Here is a 14,864-nt window from a genome sequence, read left to right as displayed (position 1 = left end):
CTGGCATTTAAAAGAATCCTGCGGGACAAAATTCCGGCACAACAGCGACGCTGTTATAACCAGGGCTGGGCAGTATTTTGAAATACATGTATTTGAAATACATTTGTATTTTTTAATTGGTAAGGATTTTCGAAAGTATTTTGTATTTTGTATTTAAATACATAAAATTGATGTATTTTGTATTTCAAGTACTTAAAATACTTTTTTCTTCTTCTTGTCCTTCAAGTTTTGGATTTGGATTTGAAGAATGAACTTTTGTCTTATTTGCCTGCCCATTTCAGATATGCTAGCCATACACTTAGTTTTCTTGACACAACTGATTTCCTTAATGCCATAAAGAAATCTCCAACAGCATCAAGGATCAATCACCCAACACTTGCTAAATGTTCATCATTATAGAATGCGTCTAGGAGACCCAAATCCTTAGAAATGATATCAGATGTCTTGAAATATTCATTAAAGTTTCCTTGCCCAACTCAATGGAATTCCCTTTATGACTCAATCTCTCAAATACTGCAATTCAAACATGATATAAACAGTATATGTGAAAAACTGAGATTGCCAACCTTCAAAGATGTTTCATTACCTTGAAGAATATTGTGCAGTTCTGAAACCCACTGTTGTAGCCCTTGAGTTATTGCAAAATGAGAAGACCTACTATTATGGTCAACTTTTGTCCACATTAATTTCCCTCAAAAACAGATTACATATTCTGTTATCTAGTAATCTACGCCATCTATTGCAAGCAACTCCAATCCTAATAAGTTTGCTTTCATCAAGATTTAAAGCGATGTTTGATCTGACCCCAGAAGCAAATTGAGCTATTTTGGCAGCTTGCTTCCACCCATCATTGAAGATGAGATGGCTACCTGACACTGCCTCACCAAATGATAAGAAGAGGATACAGAATATGTGCGTAAAATCAGCTGAGCAGTTCTCTGCTACACCTTTGGTCAGTTCAGACAATGAAAACAATTTTTGTGTTTTCAACTAAAGTACAACAGACTTTGAAAAGCAAAAAGAAAAGAACTTATCTACTGCGGTGTATGAGCTCATACAATTCTTCAATGGCAAAGGGACAACCCTGTGCACTCTAGAGAATTACCCAACAGTGAAACAAGCTTTATAAAGTATAATACAAGTTTGTGTTCCTCTGCGCCTGTAGAAAGACTGTTCTGTTTTGCAGAATTTATTCATTCACCAGCAAGGGGATCCTTATCTGATAAACTTCTTGAGAAACTGTTTTTTTTTAAAAGGAGCAGTAATTATTCATATATAGCATAATTTCATTGCTGACTGGGAAAAGAAGAATGTTCAGTTACAGTGTTTATATAAAACTTCGAGATAAATATACTTTTAATGTTAATATAATATTTTAGATTTTCAGCAATATTCTTATTTCTTTAGACCTACATATTGTGTCGAGTATTTGAAATACAAATGTATTTTGAGTATTTTAAATACAAATGTATTTTGCTTAATTTTTTTAAAGTATTTTGTATTTGAAGTATTTTGTATTTGTGTTTGAAATACTTGGATGTCAGTATTTTGCCCAGCCCTGGATATAACCCCTGCAATTGCGAGTGTCGTTAAATAAACCATAATTTAATTTTTTATATGCAGATTTGAAACTTAGAAATATTTAACTGGCGATGTTATAGTTGGTTGTATAATATATCTACATGATATATCAATAAATGAAAAAAACTGAGCCAGAAATTGAATTCAGGATCTTCAAGAGTACGCACCAGGGCGCTTGCCTCATTTATTGTGATGTTGTTAGATGTTTCAGATTCCATTATGGTTTGAAAACATTGTAGCAATGGCTCCTTCTTCTCATGAACAACATTTACTGTTCTTATTTTAAAACTCCATCTTGTTGCCCCATCTGATGGAATTGTCTTTGAAACACATTAATCTAATACAGACTGTATGGAGATCGAGAGAAGAAAGCAGGGATACTGAATAAATTAGCAAAACATATGCGAGCCTTTGTATTTTGTTTAGCAGCTCTTTCCTTATGAGATTCAACTGATGGGCACTTAATTTCACATTTCTCCTGAACTGTTAAGGTACTGAACTGAATAAACTGTAAATATTGTACAGAATTAAACATTGTTGCACTTGTAATCTTCATCTTACGATGTTTGGGTGACGTCGCCAGTATGAAAGGATAATTCCGAGCCTTTGGCGTGAGACGAACTCGATAGCTCAGTGGTAGAGCGCCTGACTGGAGACCAGGAAGTCGCAGGTTCGATTCCCGCTCGAGGTTGTGAAGTTTTTCTTTCATACCATGGCATGATTGTGACTATAATAGTATTTAATTCATTAATATGTCACATCAACGGACGTATATACGTCACTCAAACATCGTAAGATGAAGATTACATTTGTAAAGTTTCTTTCCAGCCATAAGCAGTGCTGACTAAGATCAGACGCTATGGACAGTACTCTATAACAGAGTCGCCAGTATGAAAGGATAATTCCGAGCCTTTGGCGTGAGACGAACTCGATAGCTCAGTGGTAGAGCGCCTGACCGGAAACCAGGAAGTCGCAGGTTCGATTCCCGCTCGAGGTTGTGAAATTTTTCTTTCATACCTTGGCATGATTGTGACTATAATAGTATTTAATTCATTGTTGCACTTGTTATACTCACAACATTAAAGAAAATGTATTTAAAACTGCGTGCTACTGACAAACTGCTGCAAATTTTGCAGCGGCTGGAAACTCTGGATCCAGGGCGAGGGGCAGCAGGGGGAGGGGTAAAACTAACGCGCAAAGCTTCCGAGACGAGACTGGCAGCTCCAGGGGAGGAAGTGGCTTCACTCATAGTCCTTGTCTCTGGCAGCACCAGGGAAGGAAGTGACTTCACTAACGATTGCGTGCATGCCAATGAGAGCGGAAATGGATTTTTAATAAAGTATTTATTTTATTCATAATTGTTTCTTATCAAAACAGCATAGTTACATGCATAATTATGACGACAGATCGCCAGATACCATACTGTTTTGCTTACGCCCTTTTCAAATAACTGATTTGCCAGCAAGAAAGTTATATTGTTAGCCCTGGCATGGAACAAAAAAATATTCCTTATTTAGTGCTGCCATCTCGAATCGAGTTGTCAACTGAATGGCACGAAAACGTCCCCTGTCCTCCCACCATGATAGGTAGTTTAAATCGGAATGTCATGCTTGAATCACTCCATGAAAAACCAGTAGGCTATTTTATATAAAATTTGTAATTTTATAGCGCTGTGAATGTACAACTGAAAGTAAGAAATAATTACTGTACATTTTATTTGAGCAGTGTTATGGCACAAAGGCTCTACCCCTAAAGCTGTCCCTGGTGCTTATCCCGCGCAAAATCCAGAATCCACCATTGCATTGGTTGCTGTTCCTGAAGGATGTTTTTTACTATAGAATTCTTGGTGCTGGTAAATTCATGAAATGATGCAGTAAAATGTTGTTGCGTTGCTTTCTGGAGGAGGAGGAGGATGATGATGATGATACCAGTGATGTTGACAAGAGCAACACAATGAGAACGATAATGACATTGACAATTATTTTAAAAAATCAAATAGTAGAAATGGAAATGCCTCTTAGTCTACCACAAATTTCACTTTGTCTAATTAGGATGCACATGCAGATCTTTTGCCTCTGATTGAGGTTCTGGCTGACAGACCCAGGAACAAAATTTGAGCCACCTGAATTTTCCAAGTTCCAGTTATAACATACTGTGCATGCTCAGTGCTTTGTTTCTGGGTGTGTACATCTATTATCAGTCAGTACATCTCACTTGACAATATGTGTCAGAGGAAAAACTTATTGTTTGTATACATCTGAAGCTTGCTTAGTGTAATATGCAACTAGTCAGCGATGTATGCAATGGAGGGGGAAAGGAACTAGCCACCCTACTCCATTATCTCCTGGCTTAGTTGCCTCAAGAATGATGCCTTATTGGTGTCACTTATGAGGTTCAAACCTGTCTTCGGACAGTTGACTGAACAACAACGACTATACATACAGGTCTCTGGCTTGGAAAGTACCACATCTTCTCTAATTATTCTTTTAACAAAGAATCCGTAAAATAAAGTGTACTTATATGAATTGATTGTAATTATAACTTCAGTCACAAATTTTGAAAAAACGAGATATCAATGGAAATCATATCTTTATGGATGGCTCCATCGGCCTGTGCAGAAAGGTATTCAGTCCAGTGCTTGGAAAGATAGAAACTGAAGCGTCAGGCTCAGAGTTCTATGCTGAAAGGAATACAGTGTACAGAATATTTTTCTTTAGTTTTCTCAAAACTAGATCTAATGGACTGAAGCCCTTTCTGCATGAGACAATTCAAATATTAACTCTAAAGACGGAATATAAATACGTAATTGTGTAGATTTGTTATGGTTGTTTTTTTTGTTTTCCATTACAGTCATTGCCCCTGGGAAATTTTCCCCAAATAAACCTAATAAAACTCCTAAACCATCCATATCTGTAGCAACAAACCCTCCAAGAACCACTTCAACCACCACTGCAACTACAAAACCTACAACTGTTTCTACAACTAAATCTATGACAACGACTGTTACCACTACTGCCACACCTATAATCATTCAGAATGCGACGCTGTCAGAGAATCCAAGTGGTCAAGTGTTGAGGCTTCGAGGAGGACCAGGACCTTGGGAAGGATATGTTGAAGTTCAAGGGCCTACATCAGGTTGGGGCTTGGTGTGTGATGAGAAGCATTCTTGGACTATTGTAGAGGCTACTGTAGTGTGCCATCAACTTGGGTATGAGAGGTGAGACAAATTTATTTTACTTGTTTCCATTTGAAGGTATAATTCCTTTCTGAAATAGCTAATCGTAAGTTGCTATTGCAATTATGAATTCATAAATTAAGTCAGGCTGACGATTAATCATTTCTATTGTCTAAACTTTCTAGTACCGGTATATTGATAATTCTCTTACATAAAAGAAAATAAAGGATGCCATGTAAATGACACACACACCTTTTGTTAAACACCTACAGGTCGAGGAGAATTTCAAAATATTTACAAATATTTTAAAATTTCAAGCAGTATTTCGCCTATATACCACACTGTTAAAGCGCTGGTAGTGCCAAGATTATAAATTCTGTAAAAATTGCAGGCTATCACATGAAAAAAAAAGTGCAAAACCAAAACATTTTGTAATATCAGCGATTTTGATGGTGAGTTGATCAGAAAGAAAGTGTGTGAACTTATGAACAGGAGACAGTGCCTACCATCGATAAGATCCTTCTTACACTCAGAAAGAAAACAGAAAATATACAAAATACAAATTGTCATATGCTAGAACAACACTTTTAACCATATTCACATCCATGGGCGTCAAAAACTTACAAATGATGTGGATTTTACAAAATATATGTCTTTTGATATAATCATTCGTATATGTACTTTTCAAATAAAGGAAATGTTTGAGTATGACCTTTTTATTCTTGTTTTATAGTGTAGTGAATGTTCAATATTGATTCTGTAGAGACATGCTACTAAACTTGACCACTGCTCTATTTTTGGTTTTCCTGAATACCGTTTATAAGCACCCTTTATATTTATCTGCCATACTTGGTATTACAAACTGTCATAACAAATAATCTATTTACATTTGCATTTTTTAGAGGCGCAGAATTATCATGGCAAGGCCGGCCATTGAAAGCCACCGAAGATACTCTACGAGTTAGCGTGAATAAAGTGTCCTGTGGTGGCAATGAGGCAACCTTGTCTGCATGCCAGCTAGAGCCCCAATCAAGCACTGGAAAGCAGTGTTTGGTATCTCGAGATGCAGTTGGAGTGCGCTGCTACAAGAACTGGGTATCTCAATGCCAGCCTGGCGAAGTAAACCATGGCAAGAAGTGTTACAGACTTGTGGTTCCTAGTGTACGACATGCTCTTGAAGGGTTCAGTCATGGGGAAGCTATTAGAGACTGCAAGTCTCGTGGGGCTCAGCTCCTTGACATCATCTCTCAGGTAAAGAAATAAAAGTTAATGACACCCTATAACTTATGATTTATCAATCAAATCTAATTCTTATCTCAAGATATTGACAGTATTTGCAATAAATATTAGCTAAACAATATAAATTAGAAGCATGCAAAGCATAATAAATTATTTATTGTTTGATACACTTTTTAACACTTATAATCACTGTATAACTTTATGATATCTTTACTGTGTTAACTTTTGCAATTTACCTGGCTGAAGTGGTACCAATATCCTTCATTGTCTGAAGCCTAGTGAAGATCCCACGCTGTCTTCTGGTTTCCTGAGATGTCATGATTGTGTCGAAAAGGGTGTGTGTTTTGAAATTCATTTGAATGTTCAGGATGTGATGTGGGTGTGTTTTTGTATGTTTATAAATTTCATATTGTTCTAGGTGTTAAGTTTCTGTTTTTTGGTTGAATGTGTAGTATTTTCATGTCAGTGTTTATGTTGCTGTAGTTATGATTGGAGTTTGTGATGTGTTCTGCATAGGGTGAATTGTTGTGTGGTTTGGTTATGGCTGTGATATGTTCCTTGTAAGGGTACGTGCACGTTGGAGCAACGATAATCAATGAAAGAAACGATCTAGCAATTCTTTGGTATTATCAAAGAATCAAGTGTTCATATCGGAGCAACGAGGACGCAGGAAGCGAACATTTTGATTTGTCAGTAGAAGATATTCTATGCATCCACTTAATGAAAGAAGATAAGTAGGAAATATCAGCTGCTAAGTTCAAGGTTAATATATCTTAAATACGTATAAAATTAAACCCGTTTCTCATCCCGAAGATAGTATAAATTCGTTGTGTTGTGATTGGTTCTTGTGATCACATAATATATGACGAATAAATACACAACTGATCAATTTGCCAATATCCACAGTAATTAATTTAATATGCCGAAATAATAATAAATCGATTAATATTCGGATATATTGATAACCACCGGTAATTATACAGATTAATATTATCTTAATCAGAGATCATATGAACGACAAGACGGAAGAAAATGGAACTTATCTTTTTCGTCGCTTTTATCGTGTATCTTCGCTTTTATCGTTATTCCAATATGCACACCTCAATAACAATGCATGCTTCAATTCTCTCTGATATAGCATCGCTGCTTCTTTTATTGTTTATCGTCGCTCCAACGTGTAAGTACCCTAATGTGTTTGAAATGGTCTTTCAGTCTGTCCAATGCAGAAGTCGTTGCAGCTATCGCATGATAGTTTATATACACCTGTTAAGTTGTTTTTGTTTGTGTATTTCTGTGTGTTAAGATGTTTTTGTAATGTGTTCTATATACAATGTTGTATTTTAGTTTCTTGAATGATGATGCAATCTTGTATGTGTTCTTATTTTCGTATGTGATGTATTTGTTTTGTTCTTGTGTTTATCTTGCGTTTCCTTGTTTGAATTTAATCTTTCTTATGATGTTGTCTGTTATGTTGATGTTGTATCCATTTTCCTGTCTATATATTTGATGGTGTGTATTTCTTCCTTATAGTCTTGTTGGCTCATAGGAATGTTGATGAGCCTGTCTATCATGAACTGAAATGCTGCGTGTTTTTTGTTGTTTGGGGTGGTGGATTGTTGGAAAAAGTAACAGATCACTAGGCCTGTTATATAAAAGGAGAAGGAGAAGGAGAAAGAGGAGGAAGAAGAAGAAGAAGAAGATAACGACGATGATGATAGCATTTACTCTTGCCTTGATTATTTCTTATTGTTATTTTACAAATTCGCTAACATGGTAGAATCTGTTTTTATTTTTTTATTATTTCGTAATTAAGACACATATTCATTATTGATTACACAACTTTTAACACTATATCACTTAGTAATATATTATATGGTTATTACTTTCAATTGTTAATATTGTGTTAATATTGAACTAAGTAGTAGTTACTTTCATGTGTTAATGTAGAACTAAATTCTGAAGATGGCTCCCAAGCTGAAATTAGTCAACTAGGTACTGGTATTTATAAATTTAGTTCAATATTAACACGCGAAAGTAATCACCATATAATATATTCCTAAATAAATAAATATATTTAATTTATTGGTCTGATACTTTAAGAGATCTAACGATTGCAACACTCAACTCCAGCCCCGAAAGTTACCCAGCATTTGCTCTTAATGAGTTGAGGGAAAACCCCGCAAAAACCTCAACCAGGTAACATCCCAACCTAGGATTTGAACTCAGGCCCACTCGTTTCACGGTCATGTATGCTAACCGTACTCCAGAGTGGTGGACTAATTAAAATATTCAAAGTAGCCTCAATGGCAAGGCAAAATTTTTAGCTGAGGAAATACTTTTTAGTACTAGTAGAAGACAATAACTCTGAAAGTAAGGTTCATTTCCATCGTACTAACTTAGCAACAGGCTGCGAATTTATGGAGAATTTAATAAACATTGCATATTGTACTTGCATAAAACTTCATAACTTACCATGAAATTTTTTTTGAAACGTGTTCACACTTTCTCTTGTTACAGGAAGAGAATGATTTCATATCTGAATGGCTTGTACAATTGCATCCCAACATCACAAATGTTCTTACAGCAGGAGTGGGTGTGAATGTACAGCAACGTCCTCTGTGGGTTTGGGAAGGCTCTTCTGCAACATTTAAGTACAGCAAATGGTGGCCGGGTTTGTTCCAACACATTCTGTTATAAGTTAAATAAAGTTTATTTTACAAATGTTATTTACATGTACAATGAAGTTCATAAAATTTTATTGCATATTGGTACTACATTACATCCGAACTTTTTTCTTTCATTTTGAATTAAAAGTAGGTTGTAGATTATTATTAGACCTATATGTGACTTTGAGAAGGGAAGTTAGAATGATTAATTTGTGAAAATATGATATTTTAACTATATTCTCCTAAATTATTTGTTACAGAGGAATTTTAAAAATATTATATGCATTATTGATTGTTTATTTTAAAACACTAAACATTTCATTGTAGGTTGGGCCAACAATTTGAAAACTCCACCGAAAACTGGTAACAGGCCAATATGTGTAGTTGCAAAGCGAATATTTCCATGTGAACATGCCTACCACACAAGCGATGTTGTTACTGACACGGCTCATTCTCACGACAAGACCAATGTCAAAATGTGTGCTGCCAACTATTTCTACTGGGATACTGAAGGCTGTAGCATTACACATGGTCACCCCTACATCTGCGAGAGGCCCCTAGATGACATTGGTGAGTTTTTACGTATGTCTTTTTTTATTTTGATCGTCTTCAAACTTCTGTGTAATTTCCTGAGAATCGCTATGGTAGAATATAGTACCTACAATAGAAAGTAAGTGAAAGATATCTTGTTTTTCCCAGATAACTTTATTTCAACATCTAGTTCCCTGTATTTGATAAATTCTTAAGTTAGTATGAATTTTGTTTGTACTGAGCACAGTGCTGTAGTTGGAAATAAATTTTAGGGGGTAACTTACTGTTGAAATGTCCTTGGTCAGACTAGACTCTGTATGGACTCGTATTGCACTTCTTTTCCAAAGTTACTTCTTCGTCATGCAGTAACCTCTGCAGACCTCCTTCCAGATCGCAGCCACTATTGCATATGAGGCAAGAAATTAAATGCTGACACTGGTAGTCCAATACTTTTTAGGAACAAAAGTCTAGGATCCCTTTTACTGGAAGAGTATTCCTTTTCTTAGTGCAGATATCGTTCATTACAGTAATGCTCTTTCACATTTTTAGTTGAAATTGGAATAGAATCTATAACATGTAACTGGACTCAAGATTCATGAATGCACAAAAATTCCCTCCTCTATTAAACTGCTAGTATTACGCCTGAGCGAGTTTTAAAATTAGCGAATCAGTGCAGCAGAATTCTTGAGGTGCCACATCATAAAATTAGTGTTATGCGAAGACATCTACGCAAGTTTTGAAATTAGCGAATCAGTGTATCAGATTTCTTGAGGCGCCATGCCATAAAGTTAGTGTTAATTACTTATAGAAATACCACGGCGGTATGAAAGCTTTAAACTAAACAATCACAACTACTCCTGAAGTGCCAGACCATGGTTTCGATAAAACAACGAATGGACAAGCATTTAAGCAAAGGATAGGCCTATGAGATGTCACCTGCTACTTTCATGCCAGATGTCAAAATCAAAATGTTTTTCAAATAATTCTCCATTTCAAAATATATTAAATACTATTTATACATAATAAAAATATTTTCGAGCCTAATTTTTTCTGGTACGGTAATAGCGAGTTTTTATTTTAGATGGTACGGCGTACCGGCTCAACTACAGCACTGACTGAGCATGACAATATCATCGAGATAGTCTAGTTTTGCTTTGATTGTCCTTGAAAGTTACAGTATTGGTATTTTAGAGTGCTTAATATGTTCTATCATGCTAACTGTAATGATATTTCTGTCATTACTGTTACTACACTCACTGCTTTTGTTGCACCTCAAATTTGCAGGTTGTGTGGATGGTGACAAGTATAATTACCAGGGAATAGCTAATGTAACAGCCAGTGGTTTGCCCTGCTTCCGCTGGGATGATCCTCAGATTATTCCCAAACTGACTTACAGAGTGTCAGAGAGACAAAGAAATGCTACACTCACAGGTCACAACTTCTGTCGGAATGTAGGCAGTGATCCATTGCCTTGGTGTTATGCTGGGAAAGGAAAAACCCGAGAGCCATGCTCCATTCCAACTTGCTGGAGCAAAGGTATTTCACAACATGAGAACCAACTGTATGTTATATTTCTTCTTCTTCTTCTTCTTCTTCTTCTTCTTCTTCTTCTTCTTCAACTTTTTTTTTTTAGACGTACCAGTATCCCTGTTTTCTTTCATATAGGACTTACATAATATGAACTGACCACTGGCTGGTATTTTGCTTCTCAGCGGCTGGGTATGTCGCAGTAGGCCGCACTCATACGTTAATCTCGCTACAGTACTTAAAACGTGTATAAAATCGTAGTTATAGAAGATGCTGGAAATGTCGTCCTCCCTAGGCTAAATTGGTATTGTACCAGGAAAACACATTCCGATTGGCACGATTAAGTTTGGCCGCTATGATGTTTCTGATTCCATTTGTTCTACCGGTATATACAATATTGAATCTCACAATAATTAAAATGCTCAATTTAAGAGCAATGAAGAGTAAACAAAGTGTGTTCTACTCGTAAAAAATCGGACTGATTATTTGTCTTTGCGCTAACAGCACACCTAATTCCAACTTTTCTATCATGAAGAGGAATTTCTTTTACATAATGTGGATTTTGAGAACACCAATAGCGAGTTTTGATTGTTTACACGACCAATCAGTTGGAACCATGCCTCGTCTGAAATGAACATGAGCTGTGGGTCAATTGAACCTTCAGTCACTGTTGAAAAAACCACTTACAATAATACACTCGTGCTATTGGATTGCCTTGTTGTAAACAGTGGACACGTGTACACTTCTAAGGCTTCAGTTTTAATAATTTTATTGCTTTATGTGCAGAAGACACTGAAACCCTCACTTGTGCTAATTTCGGGAATGATTTTGTTGGCGACCTTTCAAGATGTGCGCCAATTTGTTCTAATTTGTCCTCTCCTAGAGCTGTATGTTTTCGCGTTTGTTTTTTCTTTTGCACTTACGCAGTAGACTCAAATCTGTTCACAGTATCATGAATTGCAGTTCTGGAAGAAGGTAATTGACCAGGTAACGTCTGAATAAATTCCGTGCGAACATGACGAGGTGATTCTTATTTATAATAAACTTTACACACAAAATTTCGATGCTCTAAAGTCAGCTGTCTAACATCTTCGCGAACGAATGTAGGCTACACTGTCCCGAGAGAATGGTATATTTATACTGGGGAAGCACTGCTTTCCGTGGTCGAGAAGCAAAACACTGCGCCAGTGGTCAGTACATATAAGAAGCCCTGTATAATCCTTTATTTCTGTGCCGTGTCTGTTTATCATGGACTTCACAATGGTAGGCCTACTTGCAGCTCTTACAAGAACTCCAAATTTAGACTTTTCTTAATTACATTTTATTTTATTTTTCAATCCCTCACTCTTTCTTGTATTATCCTGAATTGGCAATTTTGGTGTATGTACTTATTAATGAGTCAAGAGGCTCCAAAGATGAGCAAAGGAGCCCTCGAATTATCTGATATGTCACTGCTGTTGATGATGATTCAGAACTGTGAATCTACCTTTGTCTGTGTTTTTGGGTCCCTTTTATTTCCTCATTATTATTGACGAAAAGTTGCTGAAAAATTTCTGCTTATTATTAATTTTTTTTAACTTGCTGACTTTGCCAAGCTACATATTTATGACAACAATGAAATGAAATAAGTGTTAGAAGTTCAAAAAGTTAATCAAGAATGGAATGGTTTTGAAATTACTGTAAAAACTAAAGAATGCAATAACAACAATGGAAGAAGAAAACTATTGAACGTAAATCAATTCGTACCGTAACTATAAAGTCGATTAATTACTTGTTTATAACCAAAGCAACTCTTTGAATTTGCATACAACAGCTGTTATTTTGTTTTGAAAAAAGATGAGCCGTCGTGTAACATTTAAGAGACTTACAACCTTTAATTCTTCGACGTAAGTGCGACAATAGAGTCTTGACTGGTATATTATAATAAATACAACCGTATCTTCTGTTAGGTATTGTTTAACTAATTACCTATTGTTCGGTTATATAAAAATAAATGTAAAATTCTTCTGTCAAATGCGAGCGTGGATTAAATTTTTCAAATTCTCACAGCTCGAATAAGAGACGAGGAAAAAAATCTAGTCCCAAAAATTTGCCTCCCTGCAAGACTTGCCACCTCGGACTATGGCCTAAGGGCCCATGAATAAATACGGCCCTGGACATACATCAACTTTACGTGGATTTATGATTAGATCAGTGAAGTTCTCAGGAAATGATATTTGTCAGTTCTTGTTTCTTCATCAATATCAGTGTTATAGGAGCTAAAGCAAACATGACAATGACGCTTGTTTTAGAATCTATATTGACACAAGTCCTCCCTAATAATAAGAACTAAGAATTTTCATTCCAGCTTTCATTCTAAAAGTCTCCTCTCACATGTTCCTTATATTTTAGAAATACAAAGTTCTTTGAACTAATATTTCAGAAGTTGAGAAAGTAATCACGGTGATGCGAGGATGCAGAGATGAAGAATTTGAATGTAAACCTGGAGAATGTATAGCAAAAATATGGAAATGTGATGGAGATAAGGTACAGTATTATAATGGTATCAGTATTTACCTTTAAACTAAAATTTTTTACTATTGTTTACTTTTAAAGTTTTGGAATTTCTCGAAGTCGATGCTCGAAATGAGAATTTAGAAGTTCCATTATACTGGTATTTAAAAAAAAAAAAAAGTAAGGTTACATTAACCGACTGATGTAAGAGGATATGATTTTGAGTACAGTCTTCATCACCATTCTGAGCTGCCAGTATAGCTCACTCAGCTAAGGTGCTTGCCGGTCGATCCGGAGTTGCGCTCAAACACGGTTTTGATTCCTGCTTGGGCTGATTACCTAGTTGGATTTTTTCCGAGGTTTTTCCCAACCGTAAGGCAATAGATAATCTATGGCGAATTCTCGGCCTCATAGTTATATTTGCCAAATATCATCTCGCTATCACCAGTTCCATCGATTCTAAATAACCTCATAGTTAAATAACGAAGTTAAAAGAAAAATCACCATTCTGTAACCGTAATTGTGATGTTCTCTTTACATGAAAGGCTTGCCCAAACTGTAATCCCAGGTCGATTCAACTATCCTTCAATTATTACTTGGGGGATTTTCTGTATCTATGTAATATACACAGCTGTGCATATTGACAGCAACTGAAAGTTTAAAATTTGCTTGATCTGACCAAGAAGTTTTTCGAATGAAGGCCATCACCTTGTCTTTCTTCATTCAGAACTACCTCACAAAATTATAAATCGTAATCTGGATCATCTTCTAATAATCCATGAAGTAATTTAGCTCGTACATTTCCAAACTTAAATGTCAAATTAGACAATCCAAAGATCTGTAGGAAATGTCTAACTCAGTAGAAACTCTCTTTTGTGAGTAAATACCAGAGCAAAATATATTTCACTTACAGGGATTGTAACACTGATTTGTCGAGTACTCTTTCGCGCATTTAAGATGGTCCCAGTTTGATTAAATTTATTGCGCATTCTGTAAATTGTTAGTCTTATTGGCGGTGGTGTATTATATTCTTCAGCCCATTCTATCTAATCTTTCCACCGTTATTTGTATTTCAGTATTTTTTCATTACTCACTTTTGTTGGTCATTGGTTAAATTACTAGCTGGAACAAAAAACAAAACAAAGCATGTGTATTTTTCATATTAACTGTATATGCTGTATCTAAATGAATATCCTGATTTGGAAATCTTTCTATGGGCGAATCACAAAAGGTACAATAATCACAAGGGATTATGTAACAGAAGCAACTCACAAAGTTTAATTTAAGTCTGAAGTATGCGGCATGCCTTAGTTTCACCATCCGCACCTATAGTAGCTGCAGTTGCAGAAATGGCTCTAGGTGAGGAGCGAGTATTTTCTGTGTTAGGATTTCATTCTGCGAATTTGATGGTATCTGTGCAGTGTGACTTTCGTACGAAATTTAATCAAAACCCACCATATATGAAGACTATTCAGTAATGGTACTAGCAGTTTGTACCACTGCATACTTGTGTAAGGGCATATCACCCGGTTGACTGCCAGTATCACAAGAGATGAGTCAATTGTGTGTGGGCGTGCTTCCAGCAGAGTCTGCAGAATTCCACCTGGAGAGGCAGCAGAGAATTGGATAATATCCTGGATATGATTGTCTGG

The 14,864-nt window shown here is 36.0% G+C and overlaps 1 protein-coding gene across 3 annotated transcripts in view; it reads left to right on the top strand.

The window, feature by feature from the left end:
• Positions 1-14,864, top strand: part of teq (Tequila) — a 103,555-nt gene that overhangs the window by 26,616 nt on the left and 62,075 nt on the right. For all 3 annotated transcript variants that reach the window (XM_069823998.1, XM_069823997.1, XM_069823999.1), the window contains exons 6-11: positions 4,432-4,798; positions 5,659-6,007; positions 8,513-8,666; positions 8,989-9,231; positions 10,477-10,728; positions 13,142-13,245. In XM_069823998.1, coding sequence (XP_069680099.1) covers positions 4,432-4,798; positions 5,659-6,007; positions 8,513-8,666; positions 8,989-9,231; positions 10,477-10,728; positions 13,142-13,245 — 1,469 coding nt within the window. The remainder of the gene's footprint in view (positions 1-4,431; positions 4,799-5,658; positions 6,008-8,512; positions 8,667-8,988; positions 9,232-10,476; positions 10,729-13,141; positions 13,246-14,864) is intronic.

This window comes from Periplaneta americana, chromosome 4 (assembly GCF_040183065.1).
Source record: "Periplaneta americana isolate PAMFEO1 chromosome 4, P.americana_PAMFEO1_priV1, whole genome shotgun sequence".
NCBI lineage: Eukaryota > Metazoa > Arthropoda > Insecta > Blattodea > Blattidae > Periplaneta > Periplaneta americana.
This window is presented reverse-complemented; position numbering and strand designations above follow the sequence as displayed.